The sequence below is a fragment of the Python bivittatus genome, unplaced genomic scaffold, assembly GCF_059951505.1.
Source record: "Python bivittatus isolate LINGU-HERP-01145 unplaced genomic scaffold, Pbiv_v1 ctg000220_np1212, whole genome shotgun sequence".
Classification (NCBI taxonomy): Eukaryota; Metazoa; Chordata; class Lepidosauria; order Squamata; family Pythonidae; genus Python; species Python bivittatus.
The window spans coordinates 16,630,146-16,648,603 of NW_028277048.1; the positions used below are offsets into that span (position 1 = coordinate 16,630,146).

An 18,458-nucleotide genomic window follows, 5' to 3' on the forward strand; every position below is an offset into this window, starting at 1 on the left:
TCTTGGACATACCATGCTGTTTTCTAGGCACCAGTATGGAAGTGATTCCCGTTGCCAATGGAAGCGAATATGTATAGGTCAGGGTTGAACTGTGGAGTCCTTGAGGTTCTCTGAGCTTGGTTCTTTTCCTGCAAACGTTTCGTTACCCAACTAGGTAACATCCTTATGCAAACCCCATTCCATTCTAGCACTGAAGATGTTACCTAGCTGGGTAACGAAACGTTTGCAGGAAAAGAACCAAGCTCAGAGAACCCTAAGGACTCCATGATTCCCATTGACTTCCACCAAAATACATTTTGACTTCTCAGTTTAACTTCTAGGCCTGGTGTTCCCCAGTGATCCTTCAGTACTAACCAGGCCTGACCCTGCTTAGCTTTCAAGGTGATGCCCCTTAATGTGTTGAAAATGACAGAGAACATCACAGAAACTTTTTGCCCTTTCCCTTGCAAGAGAAAAATAAAGACCAGGTAAGAAAAGACATGCAAAAAAATGATGATACTAATATCTGATGGTCCTGTTATAGGCTAAACGTGCACATGCCAACTTGATTGACAAATAGTTTACTTGAGAGTAGCAAGCAGTCACAAAAAAAGGAGAGAGTGGGCTTGTCCAGAAATACATAAATGTAAATATAAATATATGAAGGAGGGAGGGCGGGATGGATACATGGATACACGGATGGATACATGAAGAGCCAGTGAGATACTGTGGTGGAGAACAGGCTCATCACACCCATTATCTTCCATCTGTCACATGTATACCTACTTCTGGATGTGAATTTATCAGTTATTAAAAGAGCAAACACTGTATTGAATCACAGAACATTTTGAAAAAGTTGTGTCTGGATGAAATTTCAAGTTGGATATACACAGCAGTTGGAGTAGATCAGGATGAAAGAGAAGTGTGAGAGTGACACAAATAAATCTCCATTATATGAAATATGCATTTAAATAATAATTGGGTCCTGTGTCAAAATATTCTCAGATTTTATTTTCTACTCCACACACATCCTCCCACCTCCCAATAGCCTGCCTCAGTTCCCAGTCATGGCAAGTCACTGGGTTTTCCTGCAGGGCAATGGATGACAATGTCTAACAGATGTTATACACCTTGACGTTACCAGTGGATGGTGTCAAAATAAGGCAAGAAGAAGGAGAAGAAAGAAGAAAGAAGAAGAGACAAAACAACAACAATGGACAACTGAAGCCTATCTCACTCAAAGTTTGCCATTCCTTGTACTTGGCATTCCTTCTGTGTTGCTATCTTATTATTTTTTCTTATGTGGCATGATTTTCTAACCCTTTTATTATTTGATTTATCTTTTTTGGTCAATGTTCTCATTCTGCAAACTGCTATGAAGCCTTCTATAAATAGCTGTATTCCAATGTGTTAAAGCAAATAAAACTTTCAAAGTAAGAAACAGAACATTGGGTCAAGAATCAGCCAAGGACTTGCAGATCACAGAAGCAGAAATACTACTTTTTTTGTTTCCTGCAGAAATCACCTGGTTCAGTTCCTGTTTTGAGCATTATGATGTATGAATACTGTAAATAAATAACTGTTTTATGGACACTGTCATTATTTTCACTTTGGTTTTCTTTTACAGCCATCAGAGGACATTTGTGCTGGAGGTGATGGGACGTCACTGTGGGTAGGAAATCATTTTGTTATATAGAGATTGGCTTAATGTGGACAAGATTGCCCTAAAATTATGAAATCACGATTACTAACCTTTGAATTATGGTTGTGAGAATGGGCCAATCCTCTTGCTCCTACTTCCCAGGGTTCTAGTGTTAATTCCTCCAGCTTGGCATGAGAAGGAAATTGGAACATCTGCCTTTGGTTTCAGATTAGTGGGTGGCCAAAGTATAAATGTGGTTAAGCTTAACTACAGTTATTAGAATCAAGCCAGTTTTGTAAACCATGATTTTGAAATCCATTTCTTTCCACTAATTATAGTTAAAGTGAGTCACAGTTTTTCTGGATTCCGGCAACCTGAACAGTTTAGTTTATCAAAAATGGAATTGAAAGCTTGTTGCTTGTGAAGAAGAATGCTGAAAGAGGAAGAGGCCAGCCCAATATTTGTGTACTGAAAGCAGAGAGCGGTCAGTTTTCTCTAGAGAAGATAAGAAGTACTATATTTTTTGGACGTCACCAAGTGTGCAGTTCAAGAGCAGAGAACCTGTTGTCTTGCAGTTATTACTACAGTAAATCGGGGCATCCTTAACACTGGTCTTTCTAACTCCATCTGCTGGGAACTGCACCCCAACAATATCTGGGAGACCACAGGCTCTAGTCTAGCAAGACCAACCATTTTTTGAGATCGCACCTTCCCTCCTTGGATTTTTCAGGCACTCTGCTAGTTAATGTCTTGCACCAGGGTAATAACTGGTCACCTTTCATTTTTTTGTTCTTCTTCTAGTTATCTAGCCCTTATTACAGCCTTGGCGTCTGGTGCAGACTGGGTTTTCATTCCCGAATCTCCACCAGAAGATGACTGGGAGGATCACTTGTGCAGAAGGCTAACAGAGGTAACCAAAATATTAAGTATCCAGATTTGAAGACTGATGACCAATCTCCAAAGCTTCCTTGGAAATAGCAGTAGAATTTGCTTCTTCGTAAATATGCGAATTATTGCAAAGTCAGTTTATATGCCACCCGTGCACCTATTACAGCTCATACTATTTCTTTAAAAAAAGTTCCCACTGCTCCCATAGCATTCCCATAGCACAGGCATTTTCTGAACTGTTCCTGGTGTGTTTTTACAAAGTAAGAAGGCAAAAACTAAAAATAAATACAGAATTAAAAAAAGAAGATGAGCAAAAGTGAAAAGGGAACGAGAAACTTGGTAAAAAGAGAATGAGGGTATGTGCATACAAATACAGGTGGCTCTGTGTGTGTGTGTGTGTACACACGCATCCATGTTCCATTTTTTATTCACATGGCAGTAATTCCAAAAGCTAAGCAGTTCAGGCATGGTAAGCCCTTGGATGGGAGACCACCAGGAGATCCCAGGGCTGTAAAATAGATTAGGAACTAAAACAGAAGTCCTGGAAGAAAGCAGAGAAACAGCATTTCCATGCTGTTGCTGAAAAAACAACATGAACATTTTTAGGAAGTCACCAGAAGCTCAGATTTTAATAGCAGAGACTTTACTAGGAGATTTTATGTTTAACTTCGTCATAGTAATCTGTTAGGAAAATGGTGACTAGAACTCAACAAACATACCCTTAATTGCAGTGATAAAGTAATTTTGTTACTTGAGGAAATGAATTATGTGTAATTTGGTTTGCTTCTAAAAGTATGTTTGATATATAAAATTGGAATGTATAGTCTGTTTATAAAATAATTATAAAATTATCGATTGATGTTAATTTGAAATGTTTTTCACTCTTGTTACAAGTGGGAGTAAAAATTGCTGAACTTAACGTTTCTTCTCTGAACTTATACCTGCTTAAGAGAATCAGCAGACAAAAAGCTGATGTTGAAAACAGAAGAAATTTCAATGTTGTGGTAAAACAGAGTTGTGTATTCTGGATTTCATTCTCAACTACATTGTTTCTCAACCTCAGCAACTTTAAGATGTGTGGAGTCCACACATCTTGAAGTCCACACATCTTAAAATTGCTGAGGTTGAGAAACACTGCTTTCCTGTGTCGCAGATATAGAAAGAATTAATTTTCAGGGGAAAAAAAAAAAGCTGAGAGTAAGAGTGGAAAAAAAAGTTTCAGAATACACAATTACCCATATGTAATATCTAATCAGCCCCTTTTTCTGAATCAGAATATCAATATGTTTCTTCTGATTATTTTTATTGTTTTCCTGGAGTTTTGAAAATGTAATGAGGTTAAATTTAAGGTGAGGTTCCCTACCCTTTCACATACTGGTTTTGTGCTATTAATATTTTTTTTAAAACTGATCAGTTGCTTTTAAAACAAATGCATTTCATAGATATTTTCCCCATTTTTCAGAAAGCAGTTCGATTCCCCACCACCATCAGTGTTTCCCTCTTAAGTCTTCCTGTTTCTATCACATAATATACAGTACAGTTAGTGGCCCAACAGTGGCTGTTACATCCAGAATTCTTAGTGCAGATTATTCAGTTAGGATGAATGAATCATATCATCATGAACCCACTTGCCCTCCAGTAGCATATACTTCAGATAAATGAACTTGGCCTTAATGGCCCCATAATAAGAAAGCCATTATTTGTCTCTGTGGTAGGCTCTATGCCCTCAAGATTGTTAGACTGTATTTTCCTGAGCTAGTATTCCAGATGTGCTGAGCCAGTAACTCTCCAGCTGGTAGCTCTCCAGCTCTGTTTTGAGAATAACACCTGAACTTGTGGGTCTCTCTATAAGTTGAACAGCAACTCTATTGCAATACACAGTCTTGGCGTTTTGGCAGTTGTCGTTCAATATATCTTGGAGGCATCAAGTAGAGGAAGGCTGTCTTACACAATTCTTGTTTTATATATTTGATTGGTTTATGTTTTACCTTTCCACCCAACCAAGATGAATGATCAAGGCAGTTATCTCTAACCAAAAAGATATAAGATCCATTCAACTGGGGTTGAAAGAAATCTGTATTGACAGAAGCCTGTTGCTAAGTAACAATAGGAAAGACAGTCTAGCTCAATCTAAGGTCAGTCCTGGCCAGGATAAGCTTGAAGATATGGAAACTGAATCTCGCAATCAAACCCTTGCTGGCTTCACAAATTTCATTTGGCCTTCTTTAAGCAAGAACTCCCTAAATAGATTCTCTTCAAAGTAAGCCACTATGATTTTTTATAAATTTTATTATAAAAAGCAATACTGGTTTAATGGTATGTGTAAAAGTAACCCATTCCCCTAGTAGTCAGAAGGATGTAATGATCAGTTCTATCAAAACCGCTAGGGTATCCGAGGGAATTTACAGGATGGCTCTGCCCTGCCTTTCTCTCAACATGCAGGCTGATGGGTGCTATTTCTGTTCCAAACCCAGGACTGAATCCTGTTTTAAAATCAATCTGTTTTCCTTCCGTTTCTTGCAGACAAGAACTCGAGGCTCGAGGCTGAACATCATTATTGTGGCTGAAGGAGCAATTGATAGACATGGCAAACCTATCACTTCTGAAGACATTAAAAATGTGGGTGACTCAGGGTTGTTTGTGGTTGAATCATCTTTGGCTTAACACCGAGGTGGAGCCAAGATAAGACTGTGTGGGAAGTCAAGTGTCTGAAATCTTATGCTTCTGGGCAGTTAAAAGATCCAGTTCAGATCAATGGACAAATTAAGAAGTGAAGTTTTAACTAGTTTCTGCAATTATAAGATGCATTTAGAGGGTGTGAGATCTAATATTTGAATGCTTCCTCCTCAATTCCAAAATTGTTAGCAAATCAGGAGAAATTCTATCTCTATGCCTGCCATTTCTTGCTTTTTTCTCCCCTTCCTCCATGTTTCCCAGCTGGAGAATTTATTGCAGGTGAAATATAGCCAGATACCCATTGACTAAGTCATTGGGGTTAAGGACCTGTGGACACATTTCATGGGCTCTGCTACAAAATGGTTCCAATGGAAGCCTTGCTAGTCACAGAAAACAAGCCAATTGCCCCCTTCCCCCCCTCCCAGTAAGTACAAGTCTGGGCATAAAATAACATTTGCAGAAGAAAAAAAAAAGAGTGATGTTTAAGAAGCAAACACACACAACTTCCAGGTAGCATTCCACCTTGCCATAGCTGCATGTGCATTCACATGCAAATCAGGCAGTATCTCCTTATTCCTCCCCCAATGCAGATGCTCCCCCAAAGCCCAACAGTCCACCTCAAGCAACCCTCCTGAACACTTGCAACTGCAAGCAGCCTATCCAAAAGCCTTTAAAATCTTGAGAGCTAGAAACTTGATTTGAGGGGAAGAACATTGAGATTCTCATGATTCTGAATGCTGCATTCTATTTTTGATGGATGTAATTGTGGAATTTTGTCAAACACATTGTTGCATTCTCTTCCTTTTCCAGCTGGTTGTGAAACGCCTGGGTTTTGATACAAGAGTCACCATCTTAGGACATGTGCAGCGTGGTGGGACCCCCTCTGCCTTTGATCGTGTTCTGGTAAAAAAACAGTACCCTTCTGTTCCAGATGTGTTTTCCTGATGATGTGCTTATAACTTCATTAGTTGTTGGAACACAAAGCAGGCAATTAGATTTCTACTGACTCTTGCACTCATAGGCTGCTACGTTTCTAGCATGAATTTCCAGGTGGTGAGCAAATGAGCATTTTCAAAAATGGAAAAGATTCTTGCTGCATCTCATTCAGGCATTACTTTTAATGGGCTAGAATCTGCTTCATCAGACTGTAAACAGTAGGACCAAAAGAGTCTATGATCTCTCTAGGAAAAGCTAAGATGTGTTGGTTTCTTTCAGCAATTGTTAAGACTTGTTCAACCTGATGAAGATGGTTCTAATCACCATATTGCCTTCTAGTAATAGAAGTGTTTCTCCAACAGGATTGGAGAAAAAGTACAGCTACAGGTAGTCCTCGACTTACAACCATTCGTTCAAGGTTATGATGCGTGCTAAAAAAAGTGACTTATGACCAGTCCTCATATTTACAACCATTGCAGCATATGATCAGAATTCGGGCCCTTGGCAACTGCCATGTATATACAACAGTTGCAGTGTCCAGGGGTCATGTGACTCCCATTTGAAACCTTCCCAGGGGGCTTCCAAGAAGCAAAGTCAGTGGGAAGAGCCAGATTCACTTAATGACTGCGGTGATTTGCTTAACAATTGTGGCAAAAAAAGGTTGTAAAATTGGGCATGATTCACTTAACGACTGCATCACTTAGGGACAGAAGTTCCTGTCCCAATTGTGGTTGTAAGTCAAGGACTACCTGTACTTAGACAAAAGACAAGGAGGTGACTGCATGCTTTGGTACCCCCCCATTAAAAAAAAATTGTTAAAATGAAGGAAACCCCTACCTTCTGATTAATTCTTGATGGTTCGGTATAGGCAGCAGTTCATCATAGTTATTGAAAAAACTCACTGTGTATGCTCAGAGGCTCAGTCTTTTTTATAACCTTGTATTTCATACCTGAATTCTGGCACTGAACATGAGTTCAGCCTGTTTATCTTCCCATCTTCCTAAAATGTAATGAATTAATCAACAAAAAACACTTCAGATTCCTGGGGCAAAGAGCTGCGAGGTTGATTTCTTCTCCTTTCCTCCTTTTCTATGGTGTGAAAGCAATCTCGGTTTGGAAAATGTGGGGCTATAGGATATAAATATATATGATTCTTAAGTAATCATATATCCCATAACTACCACTGAAATTGCAGTGCTCAAGGGGTATTCTACCAAAACAACAACAACAACAACCCCACACCTTAAATCATGTAACAAATTAGGCAATAAGCAGAGCAGCAGCAATTTGAGTCCCTTGAAATGTGACAGGCTGGATGGACTTCTTGAAGAACCAAAGTGACTTAGCTAAGCAATGGAAGGTGCTGGAGTAAGCAGGGAGAGGCCTCTCCTGAGCCTGCTCCATCATCTAGACGTGGCTGCAGACAATTGTGGGATGAAATTCTGGGAGAAGTCCCAATTTTCCTCATATTTTTTAAAGGACCCCCTTTTTTTAATCTCACAGGGAAGCAGGATGGGTGTGGAAGCTGTTATGGCCTTGCTGGAAGGCACTCCAGATACCCCAGCGTGTGTCGTCAGTCTGTCTGGTAATCAAGCCATCCGCCTTCCTCTCATGGAGTGTGTTCAAGTGGTGAGCATTTCTTCTGCCTGCTCTCTCCCATCTCACTAATCTGTGGGAGATTAGCTTACCTTCATTCACATCTGTGTGGTAATGTGTGATAATGTGTGGGTTCTACTGTTTCAACAGTCCCTTTCTCTTTTTGAGCAATGGCAGTTTCCCCCAAAAGTGTACCTTCTAATGTGCTTGGAAGGATTACCTAGGCCATTAAACAGTAAACTGCTGAACAATTTGCATTATTAGCAGAATCTTTACCAGCCTTCAAAATCACAGTTATAAAAAGCCTGATTAAAGAAAGCTAGAAAAAACTTTATTCAGAAAAGCATCATCAATATTATTATCTAGCAATGGAAGAGCAACAAACCCAATATATTTGTTATAGCATTCAGTAGAACCTGGAGTTTTTCTTCTTTTCATAGATTTATTTTATTTATTTATTTATTTTATTTATTATTATTTAATAGTATCTGTTTCTGAAGAAATGTGCAGCTAGAAAAGCACTTTGACTATGTGTAATTTTATTACAGGTAGTCCTTGGTTAACGACTACTCGTTCAGCAACCATTGAAGTTATGAAGGTGCTGAATGAGTGGTACTTATGACTGGTTCTCGAATTTCCAGTTATTCCAGTCATGTGATCGAGATCCAGGTGCTTGGCAACAGGCTCACACTTACAGTGGCTGCAGCGTCCCATGGTCACGTGATCGCCATTTGAGACTTCCCTACCGGCTTCGCACAAGCAAAGTCAATGGGGAAGCCAGCAGGGAAGGTCACAAATCGCTCCAGTCAGTTGCTTGCATCCTCCCCCAGCTGTGCTGCACCTCACCACTCACCCACACACCCTCCCCTGCCTGGCAGCAGCCATTTATCTGCCCACTGGCCTGCTTGCAAGCCACCTGGGACTTGTGACTTCTTGCCAGCTTCCCCATTCCCTCCCTCCCTCCCTCCCTCCCTCCCTCCCTCCCTCCCTCCCTCCCTCCCTCCCTCCCTCCCTTCCTTCCTTCCTTCCTTCCTTCCTTCCTTCCTTCCTTCCTCATGATGCAGTCCCGTGATGTGCTTTATGACCATATTGCTTAGTGATGGAAATTCTGGCCCCATTACCATCGTTAAGAGGCTCGTCTTCCTCTAAAAATATAAAGAAAAATATTCTGCTATCCCCCCCACTGTTTTAGTGAATGATGGAATAGTGTAAGAATCGGGTAATAACCATTTCCACTTCTTTCAACAGACCAAAGATGTCACAACGGCAATGGGTGAAGGACGGTTCGATGATGCTCTCAAACTCAGAGGAAGGTGAGGCTTAGCTTGAACAGAAAGGAAGGAAGGAGGAGAGACCAAAAGATGGTAAAGAGAAAGGGGACAGCAAGGTGGAAGAAAGAGGAGAGGTGGCTCAATTTACTTTAGCTTTGGTCCTGCCCTTCCTCAGCACATGATGTCAGAAAGACTGTCCTAAGACAATGGTACCATCATAAGATATCTGAAGCACTTTCTTTATGCACAGGGCTATATTTGAATTTCAGATTAACTGTAAAGTCTCAACCCCCACTCAGTTCCTAGTGGCTACGTGGACATGTCCCTGTAGTTTCATTTGTGTCTGTGCAGACACCAGGATTTGCTGTTGCCTTTTCAGGGAAATTTTTCAACCTTTCAGTCTAGCCCTACAATCTTGGGGGTCCCCTGACCAGGACTGATGCAGGACCACCCTGCTTTGCTTTTTGAGATCAGCTAAGTTGGGCTACATACTGTTTTCAATCCTTTCTTCAATATTTGCTGCTACTCTCTTGAAGTTAGGCACAGCTATGCAAGGGGATTGAAAATGGGAAACAACAATAAGTGTTTTTTATCATGCTTTCAAATATTCAGAATTCTTCTTTCAGCTGCAAAGCTTGTGGCTGAGAAAACATCCATCATAATTATCTTGTTGCCCACAGGAGTTTTTTGAATAACTGGAATGTATACAAGGTTTTGGCCCACGTGCGTCCACCCTCAGCCAAGGTAATGGTTGGGATGGGAGGAGAACGTGTAGCAGGGAGAAACCTATCAGTCAATGGCAGAACCCAAAATTGGCATGCCAGAAATGCCAGCTAGAAGGATGATGGATGTCCTTTCTCTGTCTGAGAACCTTGGAGAACTGCTCCTAGTGAGAGAGACAAATAATATGATCTAGAATAAAACTATGGTTCTAAGACAAGATTTTCCATATTTCCTGTTGAAGGATGAAGTGTCCTCTTTAGAACTTTGAATGTCTGAATACATGCCCATTTACATGGTGCTTTGGATGGAGGAGGGTAGAAATGGAGGGATAGACCCCCTCTCCCCCTCCACCCCCTCCATTCGCTCTACTAAGTATTCTTCCAGTTTGACAAGCGGAGTGGTGTATCATGCTAGTCTTTTCTTCATCTAGGAGGAAACAGAGGTGTCTCCTGCTCTCTTAGTGGATAGCTCAATCTGAGAGCCTGGAGAACTGCAGCCATTCCAAACCGATGATACTAAAACTTGATCCTAAACTGAGCAGCCTGCTCAGTTTATGTACCTGGGGGTTGGTTCCTCCAGAGGAATTCAGGATCCCAAAACAAACAGTACTTTGAAGGGGGGAAGTGTGTGTACCATATATACTTGAAGCCATTTCTGACTTTAGCCTGATCCTTTTCTTTCTTCCAGAGTGGCTACAATTTGGCGGTGATGAATGTAGGTGCACCAGCCGCAGGCATGAACGCAGCTGTGAGATCCACCGTCAGGATTGGCTTGATCCATGGACATAAGATGCTGGCTGTGCATGATGGGTTTGAGGGCCTTGCTGAAGGGAGGGTAATTAATTTAATCTGTCCATCCATTTCTCTTACAACAGGGTGGACAACCTCTGAGCCAGGTGTGGTCCTTAGGCCTTCACTTTGCAGCCTAAACCAGCACCTGATGGGTATTCTGAAGTCTGTAGCAGAATGGCCAATTTTCAGCAGCGCCGTTTTTAATTATTTTTCTCAAAAATAAGAGTAGAAAAACACATATTTACACTCCTAAAATGCCCCAGCCCCTTCCAAAGGGACAAAAATGGGACATTTCCCCTTAGACTCAAATAAGCTAAAAATCAGATAAAAAACACTTTCCACCAAAAAGCCAAGGAAGTTTGTTCCTTTCTTAAAGCATTCCTTGTTTTAGAATATAATTTTTATTTAAAAAAAATTTACACAAGATTAAAAAACTATAGAAACATAAAAGGAAAAGTAGAAAAAAGAAAGGAATATGAAAGGATATAAGAAAAAGTGGAAGATAACCAAAAAAAAGAGAGAAAGATACCTAAAGAAGCGACTCCTGATCTTCTTTGCAGCAATTACAAACATAGTAATTACCATTTCCACCTTCCCAAATTACATATCATGGTTCCCTTTTTCCCATAAACTAACCTTTTTAATCAATAAATTCCGAAATCACCAATTCGTTTTTGTCCATTTTCGCCAAAAAGTCTTTAAAGGGTTTCCAGTCTTTTGTAAATTGTTGTTCCCTCCTTAATCAAACAAGTCAATTTCGCCATTTCTGCAAGCTCAGCCATCTTCACAATCCATTCTGCCATTATGGGTATTTCTGTATTTTTCCATCTTTGTATATATAATAGCCTCGCTGCAGTTGCCATGTATAAAACCAATCGTCCATGAGCCTTTTCTAGTTGACTGTCCATAAGTCCTAATAAGAAAAATTCCAGTGTCATCTGAATATTAATTTTTAAAAACTCTGCATCACCATGTGTATTTATGTTCAGTATCTTTTTGTTTTTTTCACAAGTCCATCATGCATCTTAAAGCATTCCTTCTTCTATATCCCACTGTGTGATTATTGAGCAGAACATCATCATAATTGTGTTGCCGTGCTAAAAAGCTTGCTGAACTAAGAAATTCTTCCCCGTCCTGCTTTCTCTTTTCAGATTGAAGAAATAGGGTGGTCAGGAGTTGGTGGTTGGACGGGAAAAGGTGGATCAAACCTTGGAACCAAAAGGTATTATGAAGGGGGAGAGGCTTCAGAATAAATTGCCGTGGTTAAAAATAAATTAACGCTTTGAAATAGCTTTCTTCTGATATAAATTGAAACACACATTGCTAAAAGGTTCACATTTAAAGTCAAAACCTGTGGCTTATGCAGATAAGCATCCAACAGCCTCCTCCAAGGGCAGGAAGTTCTGTCTCTTTATATCAGGAGTGACTGGAGGTCACCCATATCCACTGTAGAGGTACAGCAGTGTTATTTTTCCCCCAGTGGAGGCTAATTAAAAGAACCCTGGAGCAGTGTTTCTCAACCTCAGCAACTTTAAGATGTGTGGACTTCAACTCCCAGGATTCTGGAAGTTGAAGTACACCCATCTTAAAGCTGCTGAGATCGAGAAACACTGCCTAGGGCAATAATTCATGCAGAGACATCATGTAGACTCCGTTGAGGCTATGTAATTTCAGCACTGGAAATAACTGAAATGCTCCAAACACGTCCTGTGCTGAGTCACATTGTTCAGTTCCCAGCTGAGGGTGACTAAGAACTGGGAGCTTTGGGGATAATGGAGACCCTGGTACTTTCTGTGAGTAAATTAAAGGGACGATGTATAGGAGGATCATTGGTATTTTTTATTGCTTCTGCCTGTTTGATCGTAGGATTCTACCCAAGAAATACTTTGAGGAAATCAGCAACAACATTGCCAGTTTTAATATCCATGGGCTGATTATCATTGGTGGTTTTGAGGTAGGTCTGTGGAGACCCTAGGCTATTAGATCCACTCATCATGGATACAGGGTGTCCCCAGATTAAGAACAAGTTCCATTTCCAAGGTCTGTCCTTAAATCGAATTTGTATATAAGCCGGAACAGTATTATTGTATAATACTGTATAAGTAGTATTGTGTAATGAACTCAAACCATTGTGTATTTAACTCAAGTAACTCAAATTTTGTTACAATAGGCTCTGTTCTTAACTATGGGTCATCTGTAAATGGGGCATTCTTAACCCGGGCACTCCCTGTATAGGATCAATAGGAAGACATATCTACGTGTGGAACTATTCGTATTCCACAGATCTCTTTCCCCAGGCAAAATGTGATTCACTGATGGTTAAAAAAAAAATGCCTGTCTGTCTGTCTGTCTGTCTGACATCTGCATCTTAAGCCAACTGAACAAAGGAAAATGTGTTCATAGTTGATTCTGGTGCAAGTCTGATTCTAGGGAAAAATGATAATGGGAATGAAGCATCTGTGTTATCAGTAGAGAGGGAAAGGGAGGAGCTGGAAGCTGCAGGAGACGGAGGGTTGCAAGATCATCTGGATGAGTTGACTCCCTTGCAACTGCTGCTGGCCACAATAGAATAGGGTTGCACTGTAGTTGTATTAGAGTAGGTGTAATTGTAATTGTAATGGTTAAGATGTACTTTATGAGCCCCCCAGAGTTCCCCATTGGGGGAGATGGGTGGAGATAAATCCAAAATGTCATGTCATGTCATGTCATGTCATGTCATGTCATGTCATGTCATGTCATGTAATCCCTGAAGTTTGGGTGCAGCATCTGAACCAGTTTGGGAAGTTGATGTTACCCTTCCTGGTCAGATTATGGAAGTGGAATCCCCCTTATTTTTTCCCCTTTTGGTAGGCTTTCACTGGCAGCCTGGAGATGATTGAAGGCCGGTGCAAATATGAAGAGCTCTGCATCCCGATCTGTGTGATTCCTGCTACTGTGTCTAACAATGTGCCAGGCTCCGACTTCAGCATTGGTGCAGACACGGCCCTCAATACCATAACAGCGGTAAGTGCCTTGCTAGCATCCCAGTTTCAGTTCAAGAAAATTAATCAAGGCCAGAATCTCACCAGTGCTTACATTTGCATTGTCTTCTCCCAGAAACAGCCCCATTAATTTCTCTTTGTCTCTTCCCAGAAACAGCCTCACCGATTTAACACATTCCTTTTGCAAATCCAAGATAAAGAGTCTTTCCAAGTCACTCTTCTTTTCCATTATTTTTATGTCCCTTTGATCATTATGACATCAGTTGGTTTCACTTGTAGATCCATTCTGGCATCCTTTTCCATATCACTCTTCTCCTTAGGCATTTTAAAATCCATTTTCAAATCCACAGCATCTTTGTTCATACCACCTTCATAAACCAGTATTTTTTTAAGCTCAGATCCACTTTCAAGTCAGTCTCCACCTCCATTTCAAAATTAACCATCTTATCCCATCTTTCCTCTATTTTTTTTTTCAAGGGACTTGAATTTAGCTCTAGTTCATCAAACATTGGAGTAAACTTAAAGAAGTTGTTTTATTTTCTAACGGCTGCTCCAAGGGGCCTCTTCTAGCCATTTTTTTTCCTTCCCCCCAAATCAAGCAACCGTAGGTATTGTATAATCCCATAAAAAAATCAAGTCCAATTAATACAGATGGAGTTTCATAAAATTGAACTTTTAATGAATAAATCTTCCCCTTTCACCATAAGTAATTTTATATCTTTTTTGTATTCTCCTTATCTTCCAGCTTTTTGCAAATTAATCAAATTACAATAAAATTCTAATTCTTTTAAAGTTATAGTCCCAGAAATAATAAGTAATTCTCTTGGTGTTTTCTCATCTGTTGCAAAGGAAGGTCTCTCTTAAGTTAAAAAATAATTATATTCCAAAGTGATTTAGAAATGGGGTTCAGCCGGCTCTAGTGACCATATTTAGGCTGCACCACAGCTGTGAACAAAGATGGATTCCCAGCCTCCCAGCTGCTCGCTAGCAAGCTGTTTGCAGAAGCTTCTGTTTCTGCGATCAGTTTACAAGGAATGGCCATCCCGGAAACCAAATGGGTTGATTTCTTGCTTCCCCCTTAATCTGGAGCAAGTTGGGTGGCCAGCACTCGCTGTCAGCCACCGGTCCAGCTGCAGTGCCATCTCCCCTCTCGCAGAGATGACTAAGCCACCATTGTCCCCACAGGGCCTGTCTATTTTGAAAATACTTTTGAAAGAAGGCTGTTCCTAAATCCTGAGTACTAACCCTAGGCTAAGCTAAATGGCCAATGAACAATTTGTCTTAGGCAATTTTGTGCTTTTGAAAGTAATGAAAGGGGGGGTTGCTCAGTGGCAAAGTGCTAGCTTTGCGTGCAGAACCCCACTTGGGTCACTTGGAAAGTTGCTCCCAGTCAGAGAAGAGAATGCAGGCCTTGGTGTCTGTCTCAATATAAGAAAAAATTTGTATGTTATATATTTCTACCTCGCACTGGTCTAGATAAACCACTCTCTTTTTATATTCCCTCCCTCCTATATTTGGTTGATCATTGCACATTTAAATGAATATGTCTTAAGAAATCAAAGCTAAGACACCCCAAATGGTTCCAAAAGGACCTTTCCCAGCTCCCATTCAAAGCTTTTCTTCTTTGCCTGATTTGTTTCCTTCCTAGACTTGTGACCGCATCAAACAGTCTGCAGCCGGCACCAAGCGGCGGGTCTTCATCATTGAAACCATGGGAGGCTATTGCGGCTACCTGGCTACTATGGCAGGCTTAGCAGCTGGAGCAGATGCAGCCTACATTTATGAAGACCCTTTCACCATCCATGACTTGGAGGTGAACATCTTTTGCAGAGGCAAATGTTTGCTCTATAACCGCATACCTGGCCTGAGGAGAACAGTGTGTGTCAATCTAGGGGGGTCATACCACGAACAGGGGAAGAGTTGGGCTCAGGATCTGAACAACTGTGCTCTGTTGTGTCTTAGAAGAGCCCTGAATCTCTTGGTAGAGCAGGGGAAAATACCCGTTAGAAGCTAGAGGGAATCCATGCTATCAGAAACACACTATTGCATGAGAAGGATTGATTATTTATTTCTTTTTTGTCACTATGATTATTTTACTAAGTTTATATGGCACTCCAGTCATGTCTGACTCTAAGTGGCTTACACACTTTCAGAACAGTGATAGGATTAAAAACTAAACATGGCAGTAATTTCCTACTGCAAATAAACAACCATGCTCATATACAGTCACCCCCCAGGAGAGGCATGAACCTTAAGGCATGCTGAGACAGTCAGATCTTAATAGTTTTATGAAAAGGTAACAGGGCTGGGGCTCATCTGATATCAGGTGAATGCTGTTGCAGGGGGGCGGGGGGCAATGATTGAGAAGGCTGGACCCAACGGTCTCTGAAGACCCTTCAGGTCAGATCTGGAGGGAGCCTTCTGTTCCAAATTCTTAAAGGATGGGCAGAGACCGTAGTGGTCAACAGGTATCCAAGTCTTGAACCATGAAGGGCTTTAAAGGTGATAACCAGCACCTTGACTTGCACCTGGAAACAAACTGGTAACCAAGTGCTGCTCTTGGAGTGGCGGTGTTACACGAGCAAATCACTTTGTACCTACAGCTGTTGGCATTCTGTTGCAGTTTCTGATTGATCTTCAAAGGCAGCCCCATGTACAGGTCTTGTAGAGTAGATTGCAGTAATCCAGACGGGAGGTGACCATTGTGCAAGTGATTGATCCAGGAAGGGTACACCAATGGGATCTATACAAAGGTCCTCCTAGTTCCAGCTACCGCTGCTCTTGAAGCAGTCCACGAGAACCCCCAGATTACAAACCAGCTCAGCATGGGGAAGCACAGCCCTGTCCAGAGCCAAAATAGAGTATCTCTGGAATTGGAGGGCTTTTGCATCCAAAGCCATTTAGTCAAGTTGGGAGTGGTCTCAGCCTGTTCTTTCCTATCCCACCCCTCACAGTCTCCAGGGCATCAAAACAGAACCTCAACCACCTCTCCAGTTCTGTTTTGATGTACTATAAGATGCTTTTCCATTTTCTCAATCCCCCTCCCCGCCAACACTCACATATGCTTATCAACAGATTTTGGTTTGGATATTAAATCTCTAACTGTAATTAAGCTGGGGCAACACCACTTTTTTATCAGAGAAATGAATGGGACGGAAGAAGTTATCAGCTGCTTCACTATGTGATTTGTTCTTCCAGCCAACCAGCCAACATTGCTTAATCTCTGCACTGGGTGCAATTGTGGTATTGATTGCTCCTAAGAGAAAGGTAGAATAAAATTATAACTGCTTATTTGGCTTGCCTTTCATTCAGAAAGGTGCAATATAATCCCCTGCCTCCCTCCAAAAGAGAATGCCGGTTACATCTCTTCATTACTTATTTTTCTGGGTTTGTCTTTGGTCAGAAGCCATCAGACATCTGGGAAGGGAGAACAAAACCAATTCAGAACTTTAGGACATTTGTCCCTGTGGGTCCTGGCTCTGTCCTCACTAATGCAAATAGATGTGGACATAATGCAGTTTGGTTTTTACAGAGAGAATAATTTAGTGTGCTCATATCCACAAATCCAAACACAGTATCATTGGCTTTAATACATACAACCCACCACCTAATAAACTTGATGTGGAGAAGTGTTCCCACATGGGTAGTGCATTTTGATTCTGTCATAAGAATGTGGTAAAGCTACTGGCTTGACCGATGTAACAAAATCTACAGTACTGTATTTGAAATGTGTTAATACACAATTTGAGGGTTAAGAACAAATGGTGCCATTCTTTCTTTGGTTTACAGATGAACGTGGAACATCTGACTGAAAAAATGAAAACCACAGTGAAAAGAGGCCTAATATTGAGGTACCGGACTAAACTTATTAGAGGCGATTAAACGTTTAGAAGTAATTCAGTTCTCTGTAAGGTGATAAAAGATATTCCTTTGTGTAATGAGCTGTGAGGATAACAGAGAGATGGGAGGAAGAGCTGCAGCCTAGACAATAGTCTGATAAGAGAAATCTGAGTCCAAAGCAGGAATGTAATTTGAGAAAATGTCTCAGAAGGGACCCTCCCTAGTTCTCTGGAACGTAAAGGCAAGGGAGGGGGGAAGTGCTTTCAGACTGGCAAGATTCTGTTACTGTAACCTTACAATAAAGGTAGCATTAGTATTCATGATTTTGGTTTCTGGGTCTGGATTACTTTGAATTGCTGACACTTTGCAAGAAAGGCAGAAGCAAGGGTATTTTTAAGCATATGTTGCCATAATTGTAGTGTGCATCTTTATCAATATTTTCCCAAAATAACTTGGGCTTGGAAGCACTTCATAGAACAATTTAATAACTTCACTATAATTCATTACCATCTAAGGTTGGTCCATTCCACTTGCCATTGTTTACTTCCTACACCCTCAAGAAACCAACTTGTAGTTGTCTTCAATGCTGCCAATCTTGAAACACTAGGAAGAAGGGTTTCTTCCAAAGAACATCAAACAAATTCCACCCAGCTGGACCAAATCTTGGAGTGGAAAAAATGCTCACTCCACTAGAGAGGAAATAAAATAAGTTGCACACACACTTGCTTCATTTTGCATGCCTGTCAGTGTGTGTTTGATCTCATAATAATAATAATAATTATTATTATTATTATTGAGCTACGAAGCTGTAAAGCCACCATTCTCTTTAAAGGACCTGCTAGAAAGGCTGAGCTCCAGGAGGTTAGGGGAAGCAGGAAATGGACTGCCCATGAGCTCCATAAAGTCATGGCAATTCAGAGCACTGCAAAAGAAATTACTAGGGTGGTGCATGCTTTGAAAATAATTCAGAAATGCTTCAAATTAAGTGCAAGTGCAGTGTTTCTTTATAAGCCTGAAAAAAAAAATGCTGCTCCTATGAGGAATCTAATCTTAAAGCTAGTATGTCTCTTAAAGCAGCTATACTTTTTTTCAGGCATCTATGAATTGTAGAAAGATGCTTACTTGTATGAGTTGT

General features: G+C 40.8%; 1 protein-coding gene across 4 annotated transcripts in view; it reads left to right on the forward strand.

The window, feature by feature from the left end:
• PFKM (phosphofructokinase, muscle) overlaps positions 1-18,458 on the forward strand; it is a 46,945-nt gene that overhangs the window by 23,135 nt on the left and 5,352 nt on the right. For all 4 annotated transcript variants that reach the window (XM_088137985.1, XM_088137986.1, XM_088137983.1 and 1 more), the window contains exons 7-19: positions 1,607-1,651; positions 2,423-2,531; positions 5,033-5,128; positions 5,996-6,088; positions 7,625-7,750; positions 8,966-9,030; positions 9,669-9,732; positions 10,399-10,545; positions 11,654-11,724; positions 12,369-12,456; positions 13,353-13,505; positions 15,132-15,296; positions 17,273-17,334. In XM_088137985.1, the coding sequence (XP_087994111.1) occupies positions 1,607-1,651; positions 2,423-2,531; positions 5,033-5,128; positions 5,996-6,088; positions 7,625-7,750; positions 8,966-9,030; positions 9,669-9,732; positions 10,399-10,545; positions 11,654-11,724; positions 12,369-12,456; positions 13,353-13,505; positions 15,132-15,296; positions 17,273-17,334 (1,284 nt within the window). The remainder of the gene's footprint in view (positions 1-1,606; positions 1,652-2,422; positions 2,532-5,032; positions 5,129-5,995; positions 6,089-7,624; positions 7,751-8,965; positions 9,031-9,668; positions 9,733-10,398; positions 10,546-11,653; positions 11,725-12,368; positions 12,457-13,352; positions 13,506-15,131; positions 15,297-17,272; positions 17,335-18,458) is intronic.